This window comes from Capra hircus, chromosome 7 (assembly GCF_001704415.2).
Source record: "Capra hircus breed San Clemente chromosome 7, ASM170441v1, whole genome shotgun sequence".
Lineage (NCBI taxonomy): Eukaryota > Metazoa > Chordata > Mammalia > Artiodactyla > Bovidae > Capra > Capra hircus.
In genome coordinates, this window is record NC_030814.1 from 15,571,227 (window position 1) to 15,593,576 (window position 22,350).

At 37.8% G+C, this 22,350-nt stretch overlaps 2 protein-coding genes across 4 annotated transcripts in view; one reads left to right on the top strand and one right to left on the bottom strand.

The window, feature by feature from the left end:
* The window catches only part of SPATA9 (spermatogenesis associated 9), a 30,172-nt gene extending 17,071 nt beyond the window's left edge, over positions 1 to 13,101 (top strand). The window contains exons 4-5 of one of the 2 annotated variants that reach the window (XM_018050025.1): positions 6,592 to 6,687; positions 11,388 to 13,101. In XM_018050025.1, the coding sequence (XP_017905514.1) occupies positions 6,592 to 6,687; positions 11,388 to 11,675 (384 nt within the window). In that variant the 3' untranslated portion in view covers positions 11,676 to 13,101. Of the gene's footprint in view, positions 1 to 4,372; positions 5,348 to 6,591; positions 6,688 to 11,387 lie in introns of those variants that run through there. The other variant, XM_018050026.1, reaches the window with a different exon arrangement.
* Positions 1 to 22,350, bottom strand: part of RFESD (Rieske Fe-S domain containing) — a 36,599-nt gene that overhangs the window by 12,111 nt on the left and 2,138 nt on the right. Inside the window, exons 2-4 of one of the 2 annotated variants that reach the window (XM_018050027.1) lie at positions 16,244 to 16,422; positions 16,104 to 16,138; positions 13,463 to 14,152 (exon numbers count right to left, since the gene is read on the bottom strand). In XM_018050027.1, coding sequence (XP_017905516.1) covers positions 13,889 to 14,152; positions 16,104 to 16,138; positions 16,244 to 16,421 — 477 coding nt within the window. In that variant the 5' untranslated portion in view covers position 16,422 and the 3' untranslated portion in view covers positions 13,463 to 13,888. Of the gene's footprint in view, positions 1 to 13,462; positions 14,153 to 16,103; positions 16,139 to 16,243; positions 16,423 to 22,350 lie in introns of those variants that run through there. The other variant, XM_018050028.1, reaches the window with a different exon arrangement.

Here is a 22,350-nt window from a genome sequence, read left to right on the forward strand (position 1 = left end):
TTAAAAAACATCGTTTTATAGAATTACATCTCTTTAATAACCACTTTTATTTTAAACATATTATTTATGATCTTTTTAAAGATTATTCTTTGAGGTTTAGGGGGATTGCTAATCTTCTGTCTATTGTGATCTATGTTGTGTCTACTCATTTTATTTCAACTGAAAATTTTTCTTCAGTAAGAATTTTTTTAAAATAGAAATACCTTCTGGCCTTGAGGATACAACAGTTTCTCTAGAGAATTTTGCTTGTGCTCAGGAGGGGTCAGTCCCTGGTAGAGACCTGCTTTCTCACCTTTTTGGTCTGGCTGCCACTGCTGCTAAGTCACTTCAGTCGTGTCCGACTCTGTGCAACCCCATAGATGGCAGCCCACCAGGCTCCCCTCCCTGTCCCTGGGATTCTCCAGGCGGGAACACTGGAGTGGGTTGCCATTCCCTTCTCCAAGGTGTGAAAGTGAAGTCACTCAGTCGTGTCCGGCCCTCAGAGACCCCATGGACTGCAGCCCACCAGGCTCCTTCATCCATGGGATTTTCCAGGCAAGAGTACTGGAGTGGGGTGCCATTGCCTTCTCCATTGCAGCTCTATAAAGGCCTGACCTCACCTCATGCACATCCAAGTCTCATCTTCACTCTGTTTATTAAAACTCAAGCCCTCAGTCCTTATTTCAGGATCCAGTAACATCATCATTCCTGAGACATGAAATCACACACTTACTGCTTGGCTTTTAGTTCCTGACATGGAAAGATTTATCCCTTCCTTCCTCCTCTTCTTTCATGTTCTGTAAACTTAGTCTGGTGTTACATTTTTGGAGTTTGATTTATATAGAATTTATAGGGTTTTTTTGTTTGTTTGTTTGTTTTTTTTTTTTGGTGAGAGGTTCCCCACTAGCTCAGTCTGCCACATTGCTGGAACCAGGTGTCCTTCAGGTTTACTTCTTAATATCTTTTACAGATTATAAGATGGTTAACTTTCTTTTTAAAAGTGAAATGTAATTCTACCCTTCTTCACTTACTTAATGAAGATTTACTGAAAACGACATGTAAAATCACGTATGGGTACTCAGTTCAGTTCAGTCACTCAGTTGTGTCTGACTCTTTGTGACCCCATGAACCCCAGCACTCCAGACCTCTCTGTCCATCACCAACTCCTGCAGTTTACCCAAACTCATGTCCATTGAGTCGGTGATGCCATCCAACCAGCTCATCCTCTGTCATCCCCTTTTCCTGCCCTCGATCTTTCCCAGCATCAGGGTCTTTTCAAATGAGCCAGCCCTTCACATCAGGTGGCCAAAGTATTGGAGTTTCAGCTTCAACATCAGTCCTTCCAGTGAATACCCAGGACCGATCTCCTCTAGGATGGACTGGTTGGATCTCCTTGCAGTCCAAGGGACTCTCAAGAGTCTTCTCCAACACCACAGTTCAAAAGCATCAATATTTCCGCACTCAGCTTTCTTTATAGTCCAGCTCTCACATCCATACATGACTACTGGAAAAACCATAGCCTTGACTAGATGGACCTTTGTTGGAAAAGTAATGTCTCTGCTTTTAAATATGGATTCATAAATGTCCTGTGGACTATAGGGATGATGGACAAGTAAGCTGTGACCACTGGGTGTACTGAGTGCATGATGAAAGTGTGCGGAGTGGATTATGGAAGCAACAACAAGGGGAATATAATTCCTAAGAGTAGTCGGTGTAGTCTTCCTAGAAGATGATACTGGATCTGAGGTGGGGAGGAAGGGAAATTATCCCAGTGAAGTAGTAGGAGAATCATTTGAGAAAGTAGACAATGTATATTAAGAAGCTGAGGCAAGAGCATGACTTACGTAGAAAATGTAAGTAGTTCCACAAGGCTGAAGTGAGACAAGTGGGAACAGTCCCAGGTCAGAGCTTCTGGGGTCCTTGAAGGTTAGGAGTGAGGAGGAAGCTTTTCTTGGGTAATGTGGATTAGCTAGGGCAGAGATTCGGAATTGCCACTGAAAGGAACCAAAGTTGTAGCAAGGAAGAAAGCAAATATCAAATCTGAAAGTCTCAGTGAGGATAGACATAGAAGTGTGAGCAGTGAAGTTTAGTGGCCTGGAGAATCTGAGGAACAACAGACAAATGTGTGAGGTGCGGTGGAGGTCAGTGGGTTGGTCTGTGAATGGAATGTATCCATGGCACCCAACTGTGCCGAGGGGTCAATGGCATATCACAGAGTTCAGCTTACCCAGAGTGGACTCCAGCCTGAATTCCTTCAAGAATGGTCAGGCTGCCTGTGTCAAGATGGAACTCTGTGGTGTGTGAAAATAAAAGGAGTCAAATGTGGAGAGTTGGGGTCAGGCCTGTCCAACTGGCTATCTTGCTGTGACACTTCCTTGGCACCTGGCTCTGTGGGTGCTGTCAGGCTGCTCCCCAAACCTTTCCCTGTTGTGCAGGGCTGAGGTTAGTGATGTATGCCTGCTTCTTCTGCAGGGGGCCTTAGGAATGGAAAACTGAGAATTTCTTGGTGATTTTCATTATGCCCAGCAGCAATACTTACAGAATGCTGCATCTGCTTAGCCTTGGAAGCTGCCTGCCCGAGTGAGGCCTGCAGCTGCTCTAGGCTGCAGTGACCTACATAGTCAGCTTGGAGGCTGACTTCAGCCAAGACACGTCAGCTCCCAGACATAGTTGCTGACTTTGGCACCCCAGCGCGGGGCCACAGGACCAGAAGCTCTGTCTATGGTAGAATCTTCTGTATAGTGACATTAGAGGAGTTTGGTTCTACTTTGTACACGTTCTCTGGAGTGGCGTGGTCCAGAAATGGGCAAACTAAACTCTTAGCCTCAGGAGTGCCTGTGCCATAAGTGGACCCCAGGGAAGTGTTGCTCCCTTTTTCAGGATGAAGAATCACAGACGCTTACCTAAGTAAAGTTTCTTCCTCACCCCCAGCCCTCCAAGGTAGACTCCAGTTTGGGGTTTAAACTATAAACCTCACAAATAGTGGGAACTTCTTTAGCTCCTTGAAGGGCTTGCCATGAGGCTATCTTGGGTGGTGTAATTCAAGACTGAGGGCTGGGGGGAGAAAGGACAATTCCTAGAAAGCAGAAGTATTAGAATCTTGAAGACATACTTTGGCAGGCTGGCCAAGAGGGTGAGATATTCGAGCTTTTATAGGACCACCCAATTAAGAGCTCATTCAAGGGTAATGCTCCACAGGCTGTTAATACTGGCATGCTGTTGTTGTTTAATCATTAAGTCATGTTCCACTCTTTCGCGACCCCGTGGACTGTAGCCTGCCAGTCTCCTCTGTCCATGGGATTTTCCAGGCAAGAATACTGGAGTGGGTTGCCATTTTTCCTCCCCCAGGGGATCTTCCTAACCCAGGGATCGAATCCACATCTCTTATGTTGCAGGTGAATTCTTTACCACTGAGCTATCTGGGAAGCCCCAATACTGGGATAAACAAAGTCAGAAAGCTTTCTTTCCTGTGGATTGCTAGGAGTCTTCCCTGCATTCATGAGTACTGTGGGTTGCTAAGCAAATTCATGATCAAGTAGCTTTTCCAAACTTATAGGAAACACTTTTTTCTGGACCTGTAAAAGCAGTATTTCTTCCAACACTTATTTGTGAATCACTGAATTAGAGTGTCCCCTATAACTCCCTTCTTATTTCATCAAGATGGTTTGGGACAACATAAATTCTCCAACCTTCAGATCCATAGTAAGTGGATCTCTATTTTCTAAGTAGCTTATATTCTGCTTTTTTGTGTGATTTATCTCATTGTTAGTGAAAATAAGTTGAAAATAGATATTTCTTCTATGAGACAAGGCAGTCAAAATTATATGGGAGAAGTAGAACATGAAATTATGTGGGAGGAATTTAAAACAAATGTTTTTACTGTTGAAATATCCATGTATTATATATGTTAACATTACCAAATTCAAAAAGGAAATATATGGATATAATATTGATATCACAATACTTTTAAATGCAAATAAAATAAAAACATGTAACAAAGAGGTTAAGATAAAATTTTTGAAACCAGCCAAGACAGTCTAGACAAAGCCTCCCTTTTTCCAAATTTCTCCCGTTTGTTTATCTCAGTTTTTGCCATATACTATTCCTGCTCATAGCAAACCCAAAATGAAACAGTGTGGTTTATAATATGAAAAACATGTATTGCAAGTGAGTCATAAAATGGAAAAATGGCTACTTAGCCAGTAGCCACATACATTTTGGAGGGTATGTATTTTTACAGGGGTGATTTATTATAGTAACAGCAAATATTTATTAAAAGCATTAAAATGGTGAAAAAGTTACCCCCAGGCAATATACAGATTTGTCATTCAGAAGCATAACATATATCAAATACATATTTATTTCTAAACTAATCCATTTTAATTACTTTTAGGTGAAGGACAAAAATCTGAAAAGAAAGATGCAGCAGAACAAAAACAGAGTAATTTTCCTGGCGTGCAGACCCCATTTTTATTTTATCTTGCGCGCAGACCCCATTTTTATTTTATCTTGCGCGCAGACCCCATTTTTATTTTATCTTGCGTGCAGACCCCATTTTTATTTTATCTTGCGTGCAGACCCCATTTTTATTTTTATTGTATATGACCTAACAATTATTGGACCTTCCACTACATCCATATATTCACAAACTCATGAATATTTTACTCTACTAGGAGGCATTCTGTTGGCACGTATCTGATTTCCTTCCGAATGTCTGCTCCCTCCTTACAGAGTTTGTCTCCTGTAGCCTAATAGTGGGACTCAAAGGCATGCTATCAATCCGAGTCTTTCAGCAAGAGTAAAACAGTAGCAGCAGCTTCATTTCCTGGAAGTGTTCTCCAAAGCCAGGAAGTCTGGGAAGTTTTCCAGACTGACTTGTGGAGAGAGTGGGCTAAAACTGCCCCTGCCTATTACTGTGTGCAGGAGCTGGCATGGCCTGAGGGTGGGGGTAAGAAGGAAAACCCCCCTCGCCCCTCCCTCCTCACCCCACCATCTCTCAGCTACTAGGCTAGATAGTATTCTTGGCTTCAGCATTCCATACATCACTTGAGAGGTGAAGGGAGATTGTGATGGACACCTTTGTTCTTCCGACTGAAGTGACTTAGCAGTAGCAGCAGCAGGGACAGCAGTAAGCAAAAACTCAGTACAACAAGCACTTAGAGCAGGACCTGGTATACAGGCCATACAAATGTCTGCTCAATGAAATGCTACCACCTGTTCTTCAGAAGCACCATGTAAAAGGCTGCAATGTTACCACTGGGTGGATACAGCATAATTCACCTAGCCACTCTGCTACCATTGTTTCAGTTTTTCAGTGTTATAACCTTTTAATCCAACCAGTCCATCCTAAAGGAGATCAGTCCTGAATGTTCACTGGAAGGACTGATGTTGAAGCTGAAACTCAAATACTTTGGCCACCTGATGCAAAGAACTGACTCACTGGAAAAGACCCTGATGCTGGGAAGGATTGAAGGCAGGAGGAGAAGGGGATGACAGAGGATGAGATGGCTGGATGGCATCACTGACTTGATGGACATGAGTTTGAGTAAACTCCGGGAGTTGGTGATGGACAGGGAGGCCTGGCATGCTGCAGTCCATGGGGTTGCAAAGAGTTGGACACGACTGAGCGACTGAACTGAACTAAACCTTTTAATGATCATATATATATATATATATACCATTTTCATTTGTGTGCTATTTTACAGTATTCGTGCCTGGAAAATGCCATGGGCGGAGGAGCCTGGCAGGCTACATACAGTTCATGGGGTTGCAAAGAGTTGAACATGACTGAGCCACTTCACTTCATTGTGCATTTGCATAATTTTATATTTACAGCCTATACCTTCTGGGAGTTTTTGAAGCCTCTGAGTGACTTGGCTCTCCAGAGAAGTATGACTAGCTGCCCCTTCACTGATAAAGGGGAAGGGAATGTTCTTCCTACCATCATCATTTCATATCCTTATAGCATAATTCACCTAAAAGCCACAGAGGTGGCCTCTAAGAGTTACAGTTCCCTCAAACTGAATATATTGTGGTGAGGCAGGGACACATTCTAGAAGCTAGAAAAATCTGAGAGACAAATTCTTTATTAGTGTAAACCTCTACATTGCAAAAAGCATGCTGGATATGAGTGCAGAGTATTTGCTGAAGCTTAATGATCATCTAAGATTAATACTGGCCTTCAGCAGTCTCATGATTAACACTTCCAGGCAGGTCATTAATCTCCAGGAAATGCCCGGTATTTTCATTGCTGTTTGCTTAATTGAAGAAGTGAATAATTTAGTAAAGGATGACTACGTGAATTTCAACAGACTGTTTTTCTAATAAGCACAGCAGCACCCCCTAGTGAGCACACTTGGTAAACGTCAAAAACCAAAAATCAGATTTTGGAAATGGGAGATTTTTTTAATAGATTTGTCATAGGTTTTAATTAGCAAAAGAAAGTATCTTTTTGTAAAGGAGGAAGACATTATATTTTCAAGGTGTGGGAAAACTGAGATCTAAAGTAGATGACTATCAATATTTGAATTCTCATTTTACAATAACATAAGATTTAACATGGTAACATTGAAAATCTTTTGTTTTAATAAGAAAACTCATTTGTTTTTTCAGGTCAGAAAGGGGTCTTTGTTTGAAATCATTTCTTTCCCAGCAAAGACTGCTTTAACTAGCATAATGTGCGCTTCATATGCAGCACTCATTTATTTGGTAAGTTAAGAAAGTAATTAGAATCTGGAAATATAATTATTTTATGTAAAGAAATACTGTATAGTCTATTCTTAAACCAAGATATTATTCTATTATTATGCAAAATAATTTTACATTAAAAATTACATTTCTAAGGAGCCAGGTCAATCCACCAAAAACTAAGTTGCTTAAGTAATAAAACTTATTTTACCTTTAAAAAAATGTATTACTATTTGGTCAAAACATTTTGGTTTGGCTTTCATTAGGTTACAGGTGTTTTGTTTCTGCCATTGTGCTGTGGTTGGTTAAAGTTCAGCTTTTGTTTTTTGAATTACAAAAGTGTTCATTAAAAAGTATGACAAAAATATACAGACTTTTATAAAGTATAAAGTTATTTTCTTTTAATTCATTGCCATTTGTATTTACCTTTAATTGAAAAAAATTACAACATACAAAAAGAAAAGTACACAGCTTGATGAATTATCAGAAAATCGATTAATTGATGTATCTTATGGATCAAGAAACAAAACAGTATACTATCACTCTAGAAGCCTCTTTCCTGCCTCCTTATGATCACTAGCCTCTTCTGGAAAGGCAAGCACTATTTTGACTTCTAATGGCATAGTCAGTTTTGACTTTATGTAAATGAAATTGTATACTGTGTTCCTCTGTAGGTCTTGAATTGCTCAACAGTATCATTGTGAGATTCATTTGTTGCCTGTAGCAGCAGCTTGCTGCCTGTCGGTGCTGTAGAGTATTCCATTGATTAAATATACAACTATCTATTCTATTGTTGAACTTTTAGACTATTTAGAACTTTGGCTATTGTGAATAGGTTGCTGTGAATGTTCTTGTACATATATTTGGGTGAAATGTCTGGACTGTAGATTTTGCATATGTTCGTCTCTAGTATATATTGCCAAAGTTTTCCAAAATGGTTTTAACAGTTTATTCTAGCAGATTATGAATCCCAGTTACTCTGTATCATCACTAACATTTGGTATTATCAATCTTTTCTGGTATAGCCACTTTTGTGGGTATGTAGTTCTATCATATTGTGTTTTTAATTTGTATTTTATTGATTATTAAGACTGAATACCTTTTTTATACATTAATTGGGTATCCTCTTTTGTTAATTTCTGTTAGTCTCTTCTCATTTTCCTACTTAGAGTTGTCCTTTGGTTTATTATCAATTTGTACTTTTAAGTGTATTATTGGAACAAGCCCTTTTTTCAGTTAAATTTGGGCAGATTTATTTTACTCTGTGACTAGCTTTTCATTTTTAGGAGTGTCTTTTAAAACAGAAGTTCTTAATTTTAATGAAGTCTCATTTATTAGTCTTCTTTATATTAAGTGCTTTTTATGTCTTAATTAGGGAATCTTGACTTACATCCTAGTCATGAAACTGTTCCCTCTGATATATCCTAGGAGCTTTGTTATTTTGCCTTTCACTTTTAGATTTATAATACATCTGGAGTTGGTATGAGGCAAGGGTCAAATTTTCCTCCATGGGTATCTCATTGTGCTGTGCTGTGCTTAGTCGCTCAGTTGTGTCCGACTCTTTGCAGTCTCATGGACTGCAGCCCTCTAGGCTCCTCTGTCCATGGGATTCTCCAGGCAAGAATTACTGGAATGGGTAGCCTTTCCCTTCTCCAGGGGATCTTCCCAACCCAGGGGTTGAACGCAAGTCTCCTGCATTGCAGGCAGATTCTTTACCAGCTGAGCCACCAGGAACGCCCAGTTGACCCAACTCAATTTATCAGGGAAAAAAGTAAACCCCTTTCCTATTGCCCCAGAACACCTCTCTTTTAAGATAAATTAAATGTCCTTATATATGTAGGTCTGTTTATATTCTCTTTGTTCTAGTCAACTAACTGATCTGTCTATTCTTATACCAACTCAATGCTGTATTACTTACTGGCACTTTACATTAAGTCTTCATAACTGGTAAAACAGGTTCTCCTTCCAATCTATGAACATGGTATATTTCTCTATTTATTTAGATCTTCTTTCTGTTAGTAAATTTATGGCTTTTTTGTTAGAGGTCTTTTACCTATTTATTTTTTTGATCATATTGAAACAGACAAGAATAAAGGTTAAGTTTTCCTAATAATCCACAGATTCAGTACAATCCCAATTAAAATTTGAGCAGGTGTGTATGTGTACATTGACTAGTTTATTCTAAAATTTACAAGGAAATGCTGAAGGTAAAGAATAGCCAAGACAACTTAGAAAAAAAAAAGTGTAAAAGAACTCATTTTAAACATATTTACAATTTTTTAAAACTCTGAATTTATCAAATATTTTGCAAATGTTTTAAAATTTTGAGAAATGTTTAGTATCTTAAATGTGAATCTCATACAAGATTGATGCAAATATCCTGCAGAAAATGAGTGGGATGAAATGGCTATGGTGAAACTAAAACAAACTAGATTAGAACCAAAATTACCTGAATTTTTCAAAGACTTCTGAAATCATCCTACATGACTTATGCTATAAACTAAGAATAGAAACAACTTTTTTGGTGACCTCTGATAATTTGTGATATATTCATCCAAATCCTGGGAGAGGTCAGGACTAGAATTATGGTTTTGAAAGCAAATAACATCTACGTTGGAAGTTAAAGCCCTGCGAGTGGAACCATGCCAAGTGGAAAGAGTAGAAAGTTGACAGAAATGGGAAGAGCACTTTCTTTTAAGATAAGCTAAGAAGAAATCCACACAGGAGACAGAGGACCAATAATAAGAAAAGCAGGAAGAGAATCAGAGAAACGCTGTCAAGGAATTAGACTGAGGAAGTTGTGAGTGGTTAAGAGTCACGTACAAGCAGAAAAAGTCAAGTAAAATGAAGATCTGAAAAGTGTCCCTTAGATCTAGTAGGAAAGTTGGAATTAATCATCTTGAGAACTGCTTTAGCAGAAAGAGTGAAAAGGAGATGATAAAATGGAAACCATGAATGTATGTCCTGGTTTGATCAAGAAAAATGTGTAGTAGTCAAGAGGGAAACAGGGCTACAGGGATTTTAAATTTTTAAATTTCAGGGTAGAATATACTTTAGTATGTGACAGGTTGCAGGGGAGGAGCTAGTCAAGAATGAGAGGTTGAAGAGGCAAGCAATAATTGATAGACAAGTTGATAGGTAGGGTATAGGTTATAAGCAAAGATGGAGAAATACTGACCTTAATCAAGATCTTTCATTTTCTGACACTTGGACAAAATTGGTTATGGTGGGCACAGATAAAATGTTGTAAGTGAGGGAAGAAGAAATGTATCAAAAAGGTCAGGGCTCCCCAACCTTCTTTTCATAGCATGGCGTACATAGAAAACCATCATAGTTGTGATAAATGGTTAAAGCTGTAGCTGGAAGTGATGGACCTCAAGATTTTATAACTCTAGATTTGGGTGTACTTAGATATAAGTAGCATTGATAGTACCTTAATACTATCGATGGATAGTACTGATAGTACCTTAATCAATACAGATATTTAGATATCTCACTTAATTAGAAGTCCAGAGTCAGGCAGTTTCCCGGTTTGTATAATGGATCTACAGCGTCATCATGCACCCAGGGCCTCTCCATCTCTCTCTCCCACTATCCTGTTGGTTGGTTTTGGTTCTTAGGTTTGCTGCCTTATCCTCATGCCTTACATCTGTATCAGCCTCCAAAGCAAGGAGGAGAGAGTAGAGGCAAAAGACAGTCTTTCTTCTATATAAATAGGAGGAAACACTTTCCCCCAAATCCTTCCGATCTTCCTCCCCAGCAGACAAATTTTATTACGTTGGTCAGAGGGGTCACATTGCCAGACGGTAACGGTAACGCTGGGAAGTGAAGGGAAGCATCTGGTGTCCCCATTCTGAGGTGGGAAACAGGCAAGAAAAGAGGAGGCAGGAGGAAAGGCCTGCCCTCCTTTCTGTTCCTCTCTTTAGGAACATCTGAGCATTGGTCGCCTATTATGTCACCTTGGAGGCATCATCGCTTTGGTAAAAGAAGCTAGTTTAGGTGTTCTCGTATTTTATAGATTTTATTATTCTTGTTGCTTGCCTTAAATGCTTGGCATCATCATTTCCATCAGTAAAGTTATAGGTTTAACAGATACAGCTCTTAGTGAGTCTCAGTTTTTGAAGTTATTTTTTTTAATCTATGTTTTGTTCTGACACCCTTAAAGTACTGAATGGCATTTTTGAGGGAAAGTGAATCACAAGTTTGTTTAGAAATCATTGATTCTAAATCATTAATTTACTAAATTCTTACCAAAAGGTTTATGCCCTTCCAATGGAACATAATTGGTATAAGCAAAGTCTATATGGGAAAAAAGTAAAAACAGAAAACCTACTTTGAGATATTAACATGTTTGAGGATAAATTCCATCTCTCAGAAGATGTTTAATTAAGTCAGAAGAATAAAGGAATGTTTCATTTAATTAGAGAATAAAGATGTAAAACATGAATTAGAAACGTGAAGCATAGTTTTATTAAAGCATACTATGTTTTAATTTTCCTTCTAGATTATGGTATATTTATAATTAGGAATCAGCCTCCTCACATTTATCATGTGCCAAAGGAAGCTGAAAAAAAGCACCTCTTTGTTAGAAGATACAGATCAATGATTGTATGTTAAATGTTTTATTGCATTATTGGATTTTTATCTGTTAAGTTTAGTAGTATAACACAATTATACTCCAATAATAAAAAAAGAAACCTTAACTTTTTAAAAATTATTAGACAGTCTGTGTTAATGCTGTGCTGGAGAAGACAATGAAAATTTTCCAAGAAGAAGAATCTATAAGGCAAAACAGAGAGGAAAGTGAAAATTTTAGAAATGCCTTTTCGGAGCCTGTGCTTTCTGAGCCTCTGTTTCCCGAAGGTGAAATCAAAGCAAAACCTTACAGGTCGTTACCAGAGAAGCCAGACGGTATTTCTGATCGCCCCAAACTTCCTGCTAATAAGTTGAGTAATAAGATTCAGGTTTTACATTCTGTGTTTGACCAATCAGCTGAAATGAATGAATGAGCAAATCTGAACTTAAATATCACTGAACAGAGCTTAAGCATTATCCTAATGACATAACTAGGAAACTAGTTTTTATGTTCTGACTGCTCTGCTTTGAAAAAAAATGGGGGCGGGGGAGGACTATTGATAAAATGTCATTCTCAAGTATTTACATGATAGAGAAAATAAAATGAATCAATGTTGACTATGTGATATTTTTTAATGAACAAGAAAACGTACCCTTTGGTAAGTTAGACTCTATGTGATGGTTTATAATATGGACATATTTATAATACATTTATGTTTATATTAAAGACTTTAGAGTATCTTTCTGATTATTTATCTGGGAGGGAAAAAACCATCCCTATTAAAATGCTACATATCTTTTTCAGAGATAATAAAAGGATATATATTTTCTATCTACAGGCTGCATAGTTTGAGTTTCCCTATTAGTTGTTTTAAAACTCATCTATAAAGTTATGAAAGACTTGAAATTCATAGATGTAAATTTATATTGTTTACAAATCTGATGAGAAGATGTCTATATATGAGAATGGGATGTGGCATGACATTTGTATTTCCCCATCTAGAGGAACAGATTAAAAACCAGAAACCAAGTCCATGTTACTCATTGTTGCCACTGGATCCTCAGGAAAAAATGCTTCTGTGATTGGTCCCACAAACCAGGGTCATGGTTTTTGCCTGCTGGAGGTACTTTGGTTTCTTCCATGCATTTTCAATTCTGGACATGTGTTAAGTCATTGGAGGATCAGTGCCTGATATAATAGACCGGGATGTATCCATTCCAGAGATGGTACATTTTTTGTACCTGGTGGGTAACTGCTGCTGTAAATAGTATTTATAAAAAACCCAGACCTGGCTCACTGATAGTCTGTTGAAAGCAAGTGTTGGAATATGGGTAGCATGTGGCAATATATCAGAAAAAATATAATATATAGCAAAAGGCTCTATAAGCACAGCCTTAATGATACCTATTTTATTCACTTATTATTTTTACAATAGCCAAGAGAAAGGATCCAAGTGGACCCCTTAGAATACTAAGGCTTAATTCAGCCCTGTGTCACTAAGAAAATTACTGTGGTTTGAGACTAAGTTCCAGTATTGACAAAAAGCTTTTCTCATTCTGAATTCATAATCTGTTCCTCATAGTTCTTTCTGGTCCCACTTATTCTTATATTCTACCATGTGCTGCTGAGTTTTAGATGATCAGTACCCAGGGATTTATAATACAGCGTGGGCACAAGGCAACCAGAGGATGATAGCCATAAATAACTGGCGTGGAAAAAGCAGGGTGAACTAACTTAACACAGGCCTACGAACTCAGAAGAAAAGACTCTGTATCCTGCTCTCTGTGACATTTATATGGCACTTGGTTGTATATACATGTGCAAAATTCTATACAAATAAAAATTTTTTTAAAATGTTATTTAGAAATTTCATTTGGCTCGCTGAACACATTTCACATCCCTCATGGCTAGCAGCAACTGTCTCCTCATTACTTTGAAACTGTCTACCATGACCTGAGAGAAACTGAGCTCAAGTTTACTTGGTTTCAATGTCAGGCAAGTTGTTTCCTATTTCTAAATTCAGCATGTACACTGATCCCATTTGGGGAAGTGTTTTTTCAAGTGTAAAAGGTCTGCTATATATTTGGAAAAACTGAATAGTTAAAAACTTAAGTATTTCAATGTGTTTAATTTTACCATAAAAAATTGTAATAACCATCAATAGGTGGGGTGGTGAACGCATGCAAAAATCAATCAAGACTAGAAGAATGCTGATAACTGTTGAAGGTGGGTGCTGGGAGTTTATTATTCCCTTCACTTTGTACACATTAAAATTTTTCCATGATAAAGTCTACTATATCAAGTAGGGATTTTCCCCCTAAATTTTTCTTTGTAGATCTTTTTTTTTTTTAACCTTTTCTTCACTCTGGTTACTCCAAATTATTTTTATCCTTCTTCAAATGCACATTTCAAACCTATAACCTTGAGGTCCCAATCAATCCAGAGGATTGGCTGAAAAGTATTCTATAGATCCCGAGGATGATCCTTATATCACACCAAGTACATGTACCTTGGAACCTTTCATAAATATGACTGTTAAAGATGATAAATGCTTGTGTTGGAAAAAGTCATCTTTGGTACTCAGCAGGGTTATTCTAAAAATACTTTCAAAACATACACAACATTTTTCATTGCCATGAAGTTTTATCAGAAGGAACTCGGAATTACTTTGAAGATTCCAGTAGCATAATAGTCAGAGTCACACTTAAAAGGCTTATTAGAAAGAGTCACATAAATATTCCCATTGTCCACTGTCACTGTGTGAATCCTTTGCTTTATCCCTTTGGAGCACCACATGGGTTTTGCTGATGGGTCTTTAGGATCTATAGACTGATACAGTCCTTCTCCTGTTTCCAAAGTAATTTTATACTTATGCCAGGGGCAAACTATACATGCTCGTCCATCAAATTCCTGGGGAAAGAAATAACTGATTTTATAATATGACATTTCCAATGTTGACAATAAATCTCTGACTCAGAAAAGAATTTACTGAAGAACCAGGCTGCAGAACAGGCTTCTCTTTTTTCCTCCCATTTACAAATTATTTAGCATAAGGCAGAACCTAATCTTAGCAGTCATCAAGTTCTTCTGCAGTTGATAAGAAACCCAGTGTGTTAGAGCTCTAGCAGAAGATAACCAGCCCAGGCAACTACCCCATGTGACCCCAGTATGCTATTATCTGTTAGATATTAATGTCACTTCTGTGACGGAAATGGGGCAAGAGCTTCAAGTGCTTCTAAATGAATCTTCACTAGCTGGTGGAAGAATGGTAAGCCTCAGATATAATTTCAAGAGAGGTTACTAAAGGCATAAGTGCATATGTTAACTAAAGAGCAATTTATGATCCAAAGTAGTTCATTTCAAACTTTTAGCTGTCCTAAAGCAGTGCTTCTAAAAATTTAAAGGACATGGGAATCACCTAGATCTTGTTTAAATCGAGCTCTTGTTTAAGTTCAGTAGTCCTTAGAACAGGCTGCAGTATTTGCGTTTCCAAAACACTCCCGGGTGTCACCAATGTTGTTGGTCTGTGAACCACACTTTGAGCAGCAAGGTTTTATAGCTCTCACGATGGTCTGAAACTGAGGGAAATTCTTCCACTCTATCATCCAGGTGCTGACATTTTTATCTCTACACGAGAAGTGCAGAAATGCTGTTTTGTACCACCTCCCTTGCCAGAACTGTCAGCAAACATTTTCATAACTCGTAAGTTCATATTCATAATTTAAGCACACATCTTTTAACATGAGGACAGGTGTGGAAGTAGGTAGATATGAGTTGTATAGAGAGTGGAACACTAAATTTAAGCATGTACTTTGTGCCTGTCAGAGACACAGAGACAGGGAAGGGAGAGAGAGATCAGTTTCATGAGGTAGAAAAGAAGAAATCAGGCAGCTAGTTTGGGAATGCAAGGATGTAAAACAGTGCCCCCATCTTCCCTCAGTTAAGCCTTCAAAGTGTTCTTTCTTTCTTAAAATATATATATTGATATTTTTATTATATCATAAAAGTAATATATACACATTGGAAAAATTCAAACTATGTAGAATTATAAAAAGTAAATATAATTTTTTTTAATGGGACCTCTTTAGACCTATTATTCTTTGACTTGCTTTTCTCCACTCAAAAATATACTGTTGACATTCATGCCGGATTAACTTACCAGCTATATACTATTCCACAGGCCTCCCTGGTGGCTCAGTTGGTAAAGAATCTGCCTACAGTGTGGGAGACCCTGGTTCAATCCTTGGGTCAGGAAGATCCCCTGGAGGAGGGCATAATAACCCACTCCAGTAATTCTTGCCTGGAGAATCCCCATGGACCAAGGAGCCTGGTGGGCTACAGTCCATGGGCTCACAAACAGTTGGACACGACTGAGCAACTAAGCACAGCACAGCATACTATTCCACAGCATGGCGAGTCCCAATTTAAACTGCTTCCTCTTGTTAAAACATTTAAATTTCCTTCAATTTTTCATTACAATGAATAATACCACAATGAACTAAAGTATGTACTTAACAAATGTTCAAGTGTATGTATACTTATATACGTGCATATACTTAAGAAGTATGTGCACATATGTAAGTGTGTATATATATACTTTTGTACAATAATATGCAGAGTAGATCTTTCAAAGTATATTTGCTAGGTCAGAAGACATGTATATTTCTCATCTTTACCTGTAAAATGGTTTTCTTTACATTGTTAGTGTTGTGAATTCCTAGAATATTAGTAATTATACTCAAAGCATGAAAATATAGTTCTAACCCAAATATAAATTGTTTGTGAATAGAGACTGTAAATATAGTAGGAATATAAATAGGAAACATCTGAATTTGTTGAAAACAGATTTACTTTTACATACCTCTATTTCTCCCAAATGTAAAGGTCCTCCTGAGTCTGCAAAGAAATTGAACATACATCTGGTCAGTAAAAACTGAAATTTTAATAGCTTTCTGGACAGTAAATAAATACAAGGTTTACAAATGAAAAATAAAATCTTACGGTAACAGCGAATATCCATAGCATGAAATTCTCCTTTGTGGTAGAAAATTACCACTTCTCTGTCATGGACAACAGCTGTTATTCTTTCAGATCTTTTAACGTCTTCTTCTCTACCCACATAGACAGAAGCATATTGCTCCTTCATTTCAGGATCTTGTTCAGAGCCATCAGGATCCATGCTAGTGGAACAACAACAAAACCACAAACAAACAAAAAAAAAAAAAGAAAAAAATTGCAAGTGGTCTTCACTAGTTTCATTACACTTAACTCACAGAGATAATCATAAGAGAAGTTTGATTTCCCTGAGACTGATGGAGGTGCTTTTAAAAATACTGGATTATAGTCAGTCATGATTGTAAGAATTCTTAAAGCTTGCCAAAATTAGGGAGGACTGACCACCTTTAGGCTGGACTTGTATTTGATTCACTTCATTGCCTAAGGTAGATATTTCAGAACTCCTGACAGATACTAAAGTCTCACTATCCTTTTATTCCCTCTCAAATTCAATGCTAAACAACACCTTCATATTATCAGTGTTGTTTTTAGCTTTTGTTGAAGGTAGTTTTCTTCGGCAAGGGCCTAACAGAAGCAAAAGAGATTAAGAAGAAGTGGCAAGAATACAAAAGAACTGTACAAAAAAGCTCTTAATGACCCCTAGAGCCAGACATCCCCAAGAGAGAAGTCAAGTGGGCCTTAGGAAGCATTACTACAAACAAAGCTAGTAAAGGTGACAAAATTCCAGCTAAGCTACTTCAAATCTTAAACCATAATGCTGTTAAAGTGCTGCACTTATTATGCCAGCAAATTTGGAAAACTCAGCAGTGGCCACAAAACTGAAAAAGGTCAGTTTTCATTCTAATTCCAAAGAAAAGCAGTGCCAAAGAATGTTCAAATTACCATACAATGACACTCATTTCCATGCCAGCAAGATTTTGGTCAAAATCCTTCAAGCTAGGCTTTAGCAGTACAGGAACTGAGACCTTCCAGATGTATAAGCTGGATTTAGAAAAGGCAGAGGAACCAGAGATCAAAAGCTAAGGAATTCCAAAAATCACCTACTTCTGTTTCATTGACTATGCTAAAGCCTTTGACTGTGTGGATCACAACAAACTGTGGAATATTCTTAAAGAGATGGGAATACCAGACCACCTGACCTGCCTCCTAATGAACCTGTATGCAGGACAAGAAGCAACAGTTAGAACCAGACATGGAACAATGGACTGGTTACAAATTGGGAAAGGAGTATGTAAAGGCTGTATATTGTCACCCTGCTTATTTAACTTATATGCAGAGTACATCATGTGAAATGCCTGGCTAGATGAAGCACAAGCTGGAATTAAGATTACAGGGAGAAATAACAATAACCTCAGATATGCAGGTGATACCACTTTAATGGCAGAAAGTGAAAAGGAACTAAAGAGCTTCTTGATGAAGGTGAAAGAGGAGAGTCAAAAAGCTGGCTTAAAACTCAACATTCAAAAAACTAAGATCGTGGTATCTGGTCCCATCACTTCATGGCAAATAGATGGGGGAAATGTGGAAACAGTGTCAGATTTAATTTTCTTGGGCTCCAAAATCAATGTGCTTGGTGACTACAACCACGAAATGAAAAGACACTTGCTCCTTGGAAGAAAAGCTATGTCAAGCCTAGACAGTGTTTTAAAGTAGAGACATCACTTTGTTAACAAAGGTCAGTATAGTCAAAGCTATGGTTTTTCCAGAAGTCTTGTATGGATGTTGAGAGTTGGACCATAAAGAAGGCTGAGCACCAGAGAATTCATGCTTTTGGACTGTGGTGCTGGAGAAGACTCTTGAGAGTCCTTTGGACTGCAAGGAGATCCAACCAGTCAATCCTAAAGGAAATCAGTCCTGAATATTCATTGGAAGGACTGATGCTGAAGCTGAAACTCCAATACTTTGGCCACCTGATGTGAAGAGCTGACTCACTGGTAAAGACCCTGATACTGGGGAAAATTGAGGGCAAAAGGAGAAGGGGGCAACAGAGGATGAAATGGTTGGATGTTATCACTGATTCAATGGACATAAGTTTGCACAAACTCCAGGAGATAGTGGTGGACAGAGAAGCCTGGCGTGCCTGGTCACAGAGTCAGACACGACTTAATGAATGAGCAACAGGATTCTTCGACAGTCTGAATAGTCTTGAACCTCTTGGTTAAAAGGTGGCTAAGTTGGTTTTGCCTGGTGTAGACAGCCAGTTCCTACAGATCAACCAGATAACCATATTCTAGTAGGAAGGAGAAGTGTGAATGGATGCCTTTAATTTTCTTAATTCACATGGAACATGTCATTACTTTCTTCTGTCTTCAAAACAGTGACTTTCTCTTTAATTTATAGAAGTATATAAATTTTAGAGAATCTTTAAGGCATTCTAAATATTTTTTTTTCTTAGCACAGATATTCAGCCTATTTCTTTGAAAGCAGCCCTTTCAAAAGGACCTTCTTCAAGAACATAGCCATGGTCTATTAATTTCATATGAGAAAGAAACATCAAGATATAACATTGTCAGGGGTTTCAGGCCCCATGTAGAGGATTTTCCTGAGGGCCTTCCTTATGTTGGTATTTTTTTTTCTATGATAGTTTCTAAGTAAAACTGTATATCCTGTTTTGCCAAGAATCTCTATATTTATTTCCCTTTTCTCCTAATAATTAGAGCAACGGTTAACAATGCAAACTTCAGGGAACAAATATGACATCTCTGTAATTTCCTAAACTTGATCAGTGTAGTGCTTTCCTTTATACATTGAATTCAAAGTTCCTGCCTCTGCCCAGTAAGAAAATTGAGTGAGGCACAAACTCAGTTTGGGCTGATGAACTGGAATGAAGGAGCTACAGAAAAGAAATAAAGAAGGATGTGCTAAGTCGCTTCAGTTGTTTCCGACTCTTTGCGACCCCACAGACCGCAGGCCGCCAGGCTTCTCCGTCCGTGGGATTCTCAGGACAAAAATACTGGAGTGGGCTGCCATTTAACTCCCAGGTTTTAGGTTGGTGCAACTATGTGGTTTGTGATTGTGATTGGGCAGATGAGAAAGGAATGATATTTTGAAAGAAGGGAAAAATCAGGAACTAGTTACATTTTGTACAGAGTGAGTCTGAGGTACTCAAGAGATATCAAGTCAAAAGTCAGATATATGAGACTAGAATTGAGACTCACTAGAGAGAGAAATTTGGAAGTTTTCAAACTACAGAATTCAACAGAATCACTTGGAGTGGGAGTGTCAATAGGGAATGAGGTCTAACACAATTTCTGAAGAATATCCAATATTTAGACTTTCTGGATTAGCCATGCTTGACCAGAGGCTGGATTGGAACTTTTCTAAACCATTATCTGGTTTTACTTGATTTTGGCAGGTGCCCAAAGTATACAAACTACTCAGATGGTAACATTTACCTCCGTACTGCTGCATGTGCAGTCATTATCACATTTTGTGACAGAACAGAAGGGCAATAATGATAAGAAAAACGGGGACAGACAGATGAATTGAAAAGAGGAGGGGGGAATAGGCTGAAGAAAAAGAAAAATATGGAATATGCAACACATATAACTAACAAAGGACTGATTCAGAAAGCATGAAGTATTCCTATAAACAAGTAAAAAAGGCAACCATTATAAAAATGGGCAAAAGACACAAACATTTCAACATTTCACAGATGAGGAAATCTGAATAGCCAGAAATCACATGTAAAGATGCTCAACCTAATTAGTAGGAAAATGTAAAAGAAATATAAAGCAAAGTCAAAATAGGATTCTATTTTCCATCCACCAGACTGGCAAAAAATAACAAGTATTGGCAAGGATATGGAGCAACTGTTAGTGATGACATCAATTAGAGGTACAACAATCTAGCATTCCCTAGCAAAGCTGAACACATTCATGACCCAATAATCCCACTTCAGATACATTCCCTAAAAGTGCGCACAGGTACACCAGGAAAAATGCACAAGAATGGTTATACACCAAAAGATAGGAAACAAGTCAAATCTATCAACAGTAGAATGGATGATTTTTACACTCGTTCAATGCAATATTGTGTAGCAGTGGAAAATGTATGGCTGCGTCAAGTTGGATTAGTCAAAAATGTAACTTTAAACAAAAAAACTTTAAGAATTCAGAGTATGCTTCTATTTTTATAAAGTGCCAAAAGGGGCAAAACAAAACAATGTATTATTCGTGGATAAATGTATATAGGGAAAATTTACAAAGAAAAGCAAGGGGATGATAAACACAAATTTTAAGTGTTTATATTACATTTACTCATATTTAAAATTACTTTCCCCCCCCAAATATAAGTGGTATCCTACTTTATGTAACAAATAATCCAAAATCCAAGAAAAGGGATAAAATGGTACTTTGTGTCCTCAGAGAATGTATATGTAAACAGATCATAAATAGACTATTTGAAATTTTTGTACAGCTTATTTCAAGACTTGCCATAGAGGAAGAAATAAATCTATAGTTCTCTTACTTTTATTTTTCCAGGCAACAAATAGAAAAGAAATACAAGATTCAAGCAAGTACCAAAATACATGAGATATGGATTAGCATCAGAAGTTAATTAAATTCTACTGAACTCCCAAATAAATGAGAACCAAACACTATCCTTTCTCGTTTCAGTCTCTTAGAGACTTTGCAGGGTTTCCCCACCCCCACCCCCGACCAAGGAAAATTGTAGGGAACTTTGCATGGGCTGATAAGAAATGAGCAGAGAAAGCTGGGGCTAAATGATAAAGGTTTCAGGGAAATATGATCAGTTTTGCATTTTGCTTAGAAAAGTATTATCTCATCCTTCAAATAATTGTTCCCTCCAAGCATCATAGGTGGTACTATTTATGATATCTGGTGACTATAATTAACACCCATATTATTCTCAATTAAATAATGTGAATATCATGGTCCATTCAGACAGCAATACAAGTCACTGTGTTCACTTTAATTACTGTTACTTTGATGCACTATTCATATGCTCCTACACATTTTCTCTGTGTTGAGTCAGCTTTAAGATAGTAGACTCCTAAAGTAAGAAAAGGAAATGAAAACTTAAACTGCATTACTCAGTATTGGAGCTAGAAGAAAACTGCTTAAAGAAATGTTGAGTCATTTTGTTCCACAGTTCTCTTCAAGAGATATTTTTTTGGACTGTACCTAAAATTAGGTTTCTAAAGGTGCTAACACCACGTAAAATTACTAATTAGCTAAATGAATCCTCTGTCTCTATTAGATACCTTTCCGGCATAGGGAATCTTTTTCAGCATAACTTAAGTTTCTATAAGACAGTGGGGACAAAAGAAACATGAAGTTAAAGGAATTTCTTCTTATTCTTGAGCACAAAAGCACAAAGTTGCTTTTACTGAGTCTGGGGACTTGATCTACACTTATCAGAATGCAAAACTCCAAGATGACACCTTTACTTTAGGTTCAGAGATGAGAAATGCCATAGCTTTAGATTTCTTTGTCTGGCAGAATAATAGATAAAACTAGCTACCTTTAGTGAGTGCCAAGTGCTTGGACTCTGCATATATGAATTCATTAATCCCCAGGAAAACAATGCCTATTTTCCAGATGAGGAAACTAAGGGTAAAGGACTGTAACAAAAGCTTGCCCAAACTCACAAAATCACAGTGAAGATTCAAACTGAGATCTTCTATGTCTAAACTTTGTGAAGACTGATATATAAATCTTACCATTTTATCTAAGTAGCATCCACGGATTTATAAAAATAGGTGGCACGCATATACACTATCTTGAAGGTACAAGACCTTTTCGCAAAGATGTTTGTGTGTACCCTCCACATATATATATCCTTAGATGATGGTTTTGAATTTTTTTTAATTTAGGAAAGCCAATGTGCAAGACTTGTGTCAACAAATGTTTGAAACGAAATCAGTTCAGTTCAGTCGCTCAGTCGTGTCCTCCTCTGCGACCCCATGGACTGCAGCACGCCAGGCCTCCCTGTCCATCACCAACTCCCAGAGCTTACTCAAACTCACGTCCATCACTTTGGTGATGCCATCCAACCATCTCATCCTCTGTCCTCCCCTTCTCCTCCTGCCTTCAATCTTTCCCAGCATCAGGGTCTTTTCCAATGAG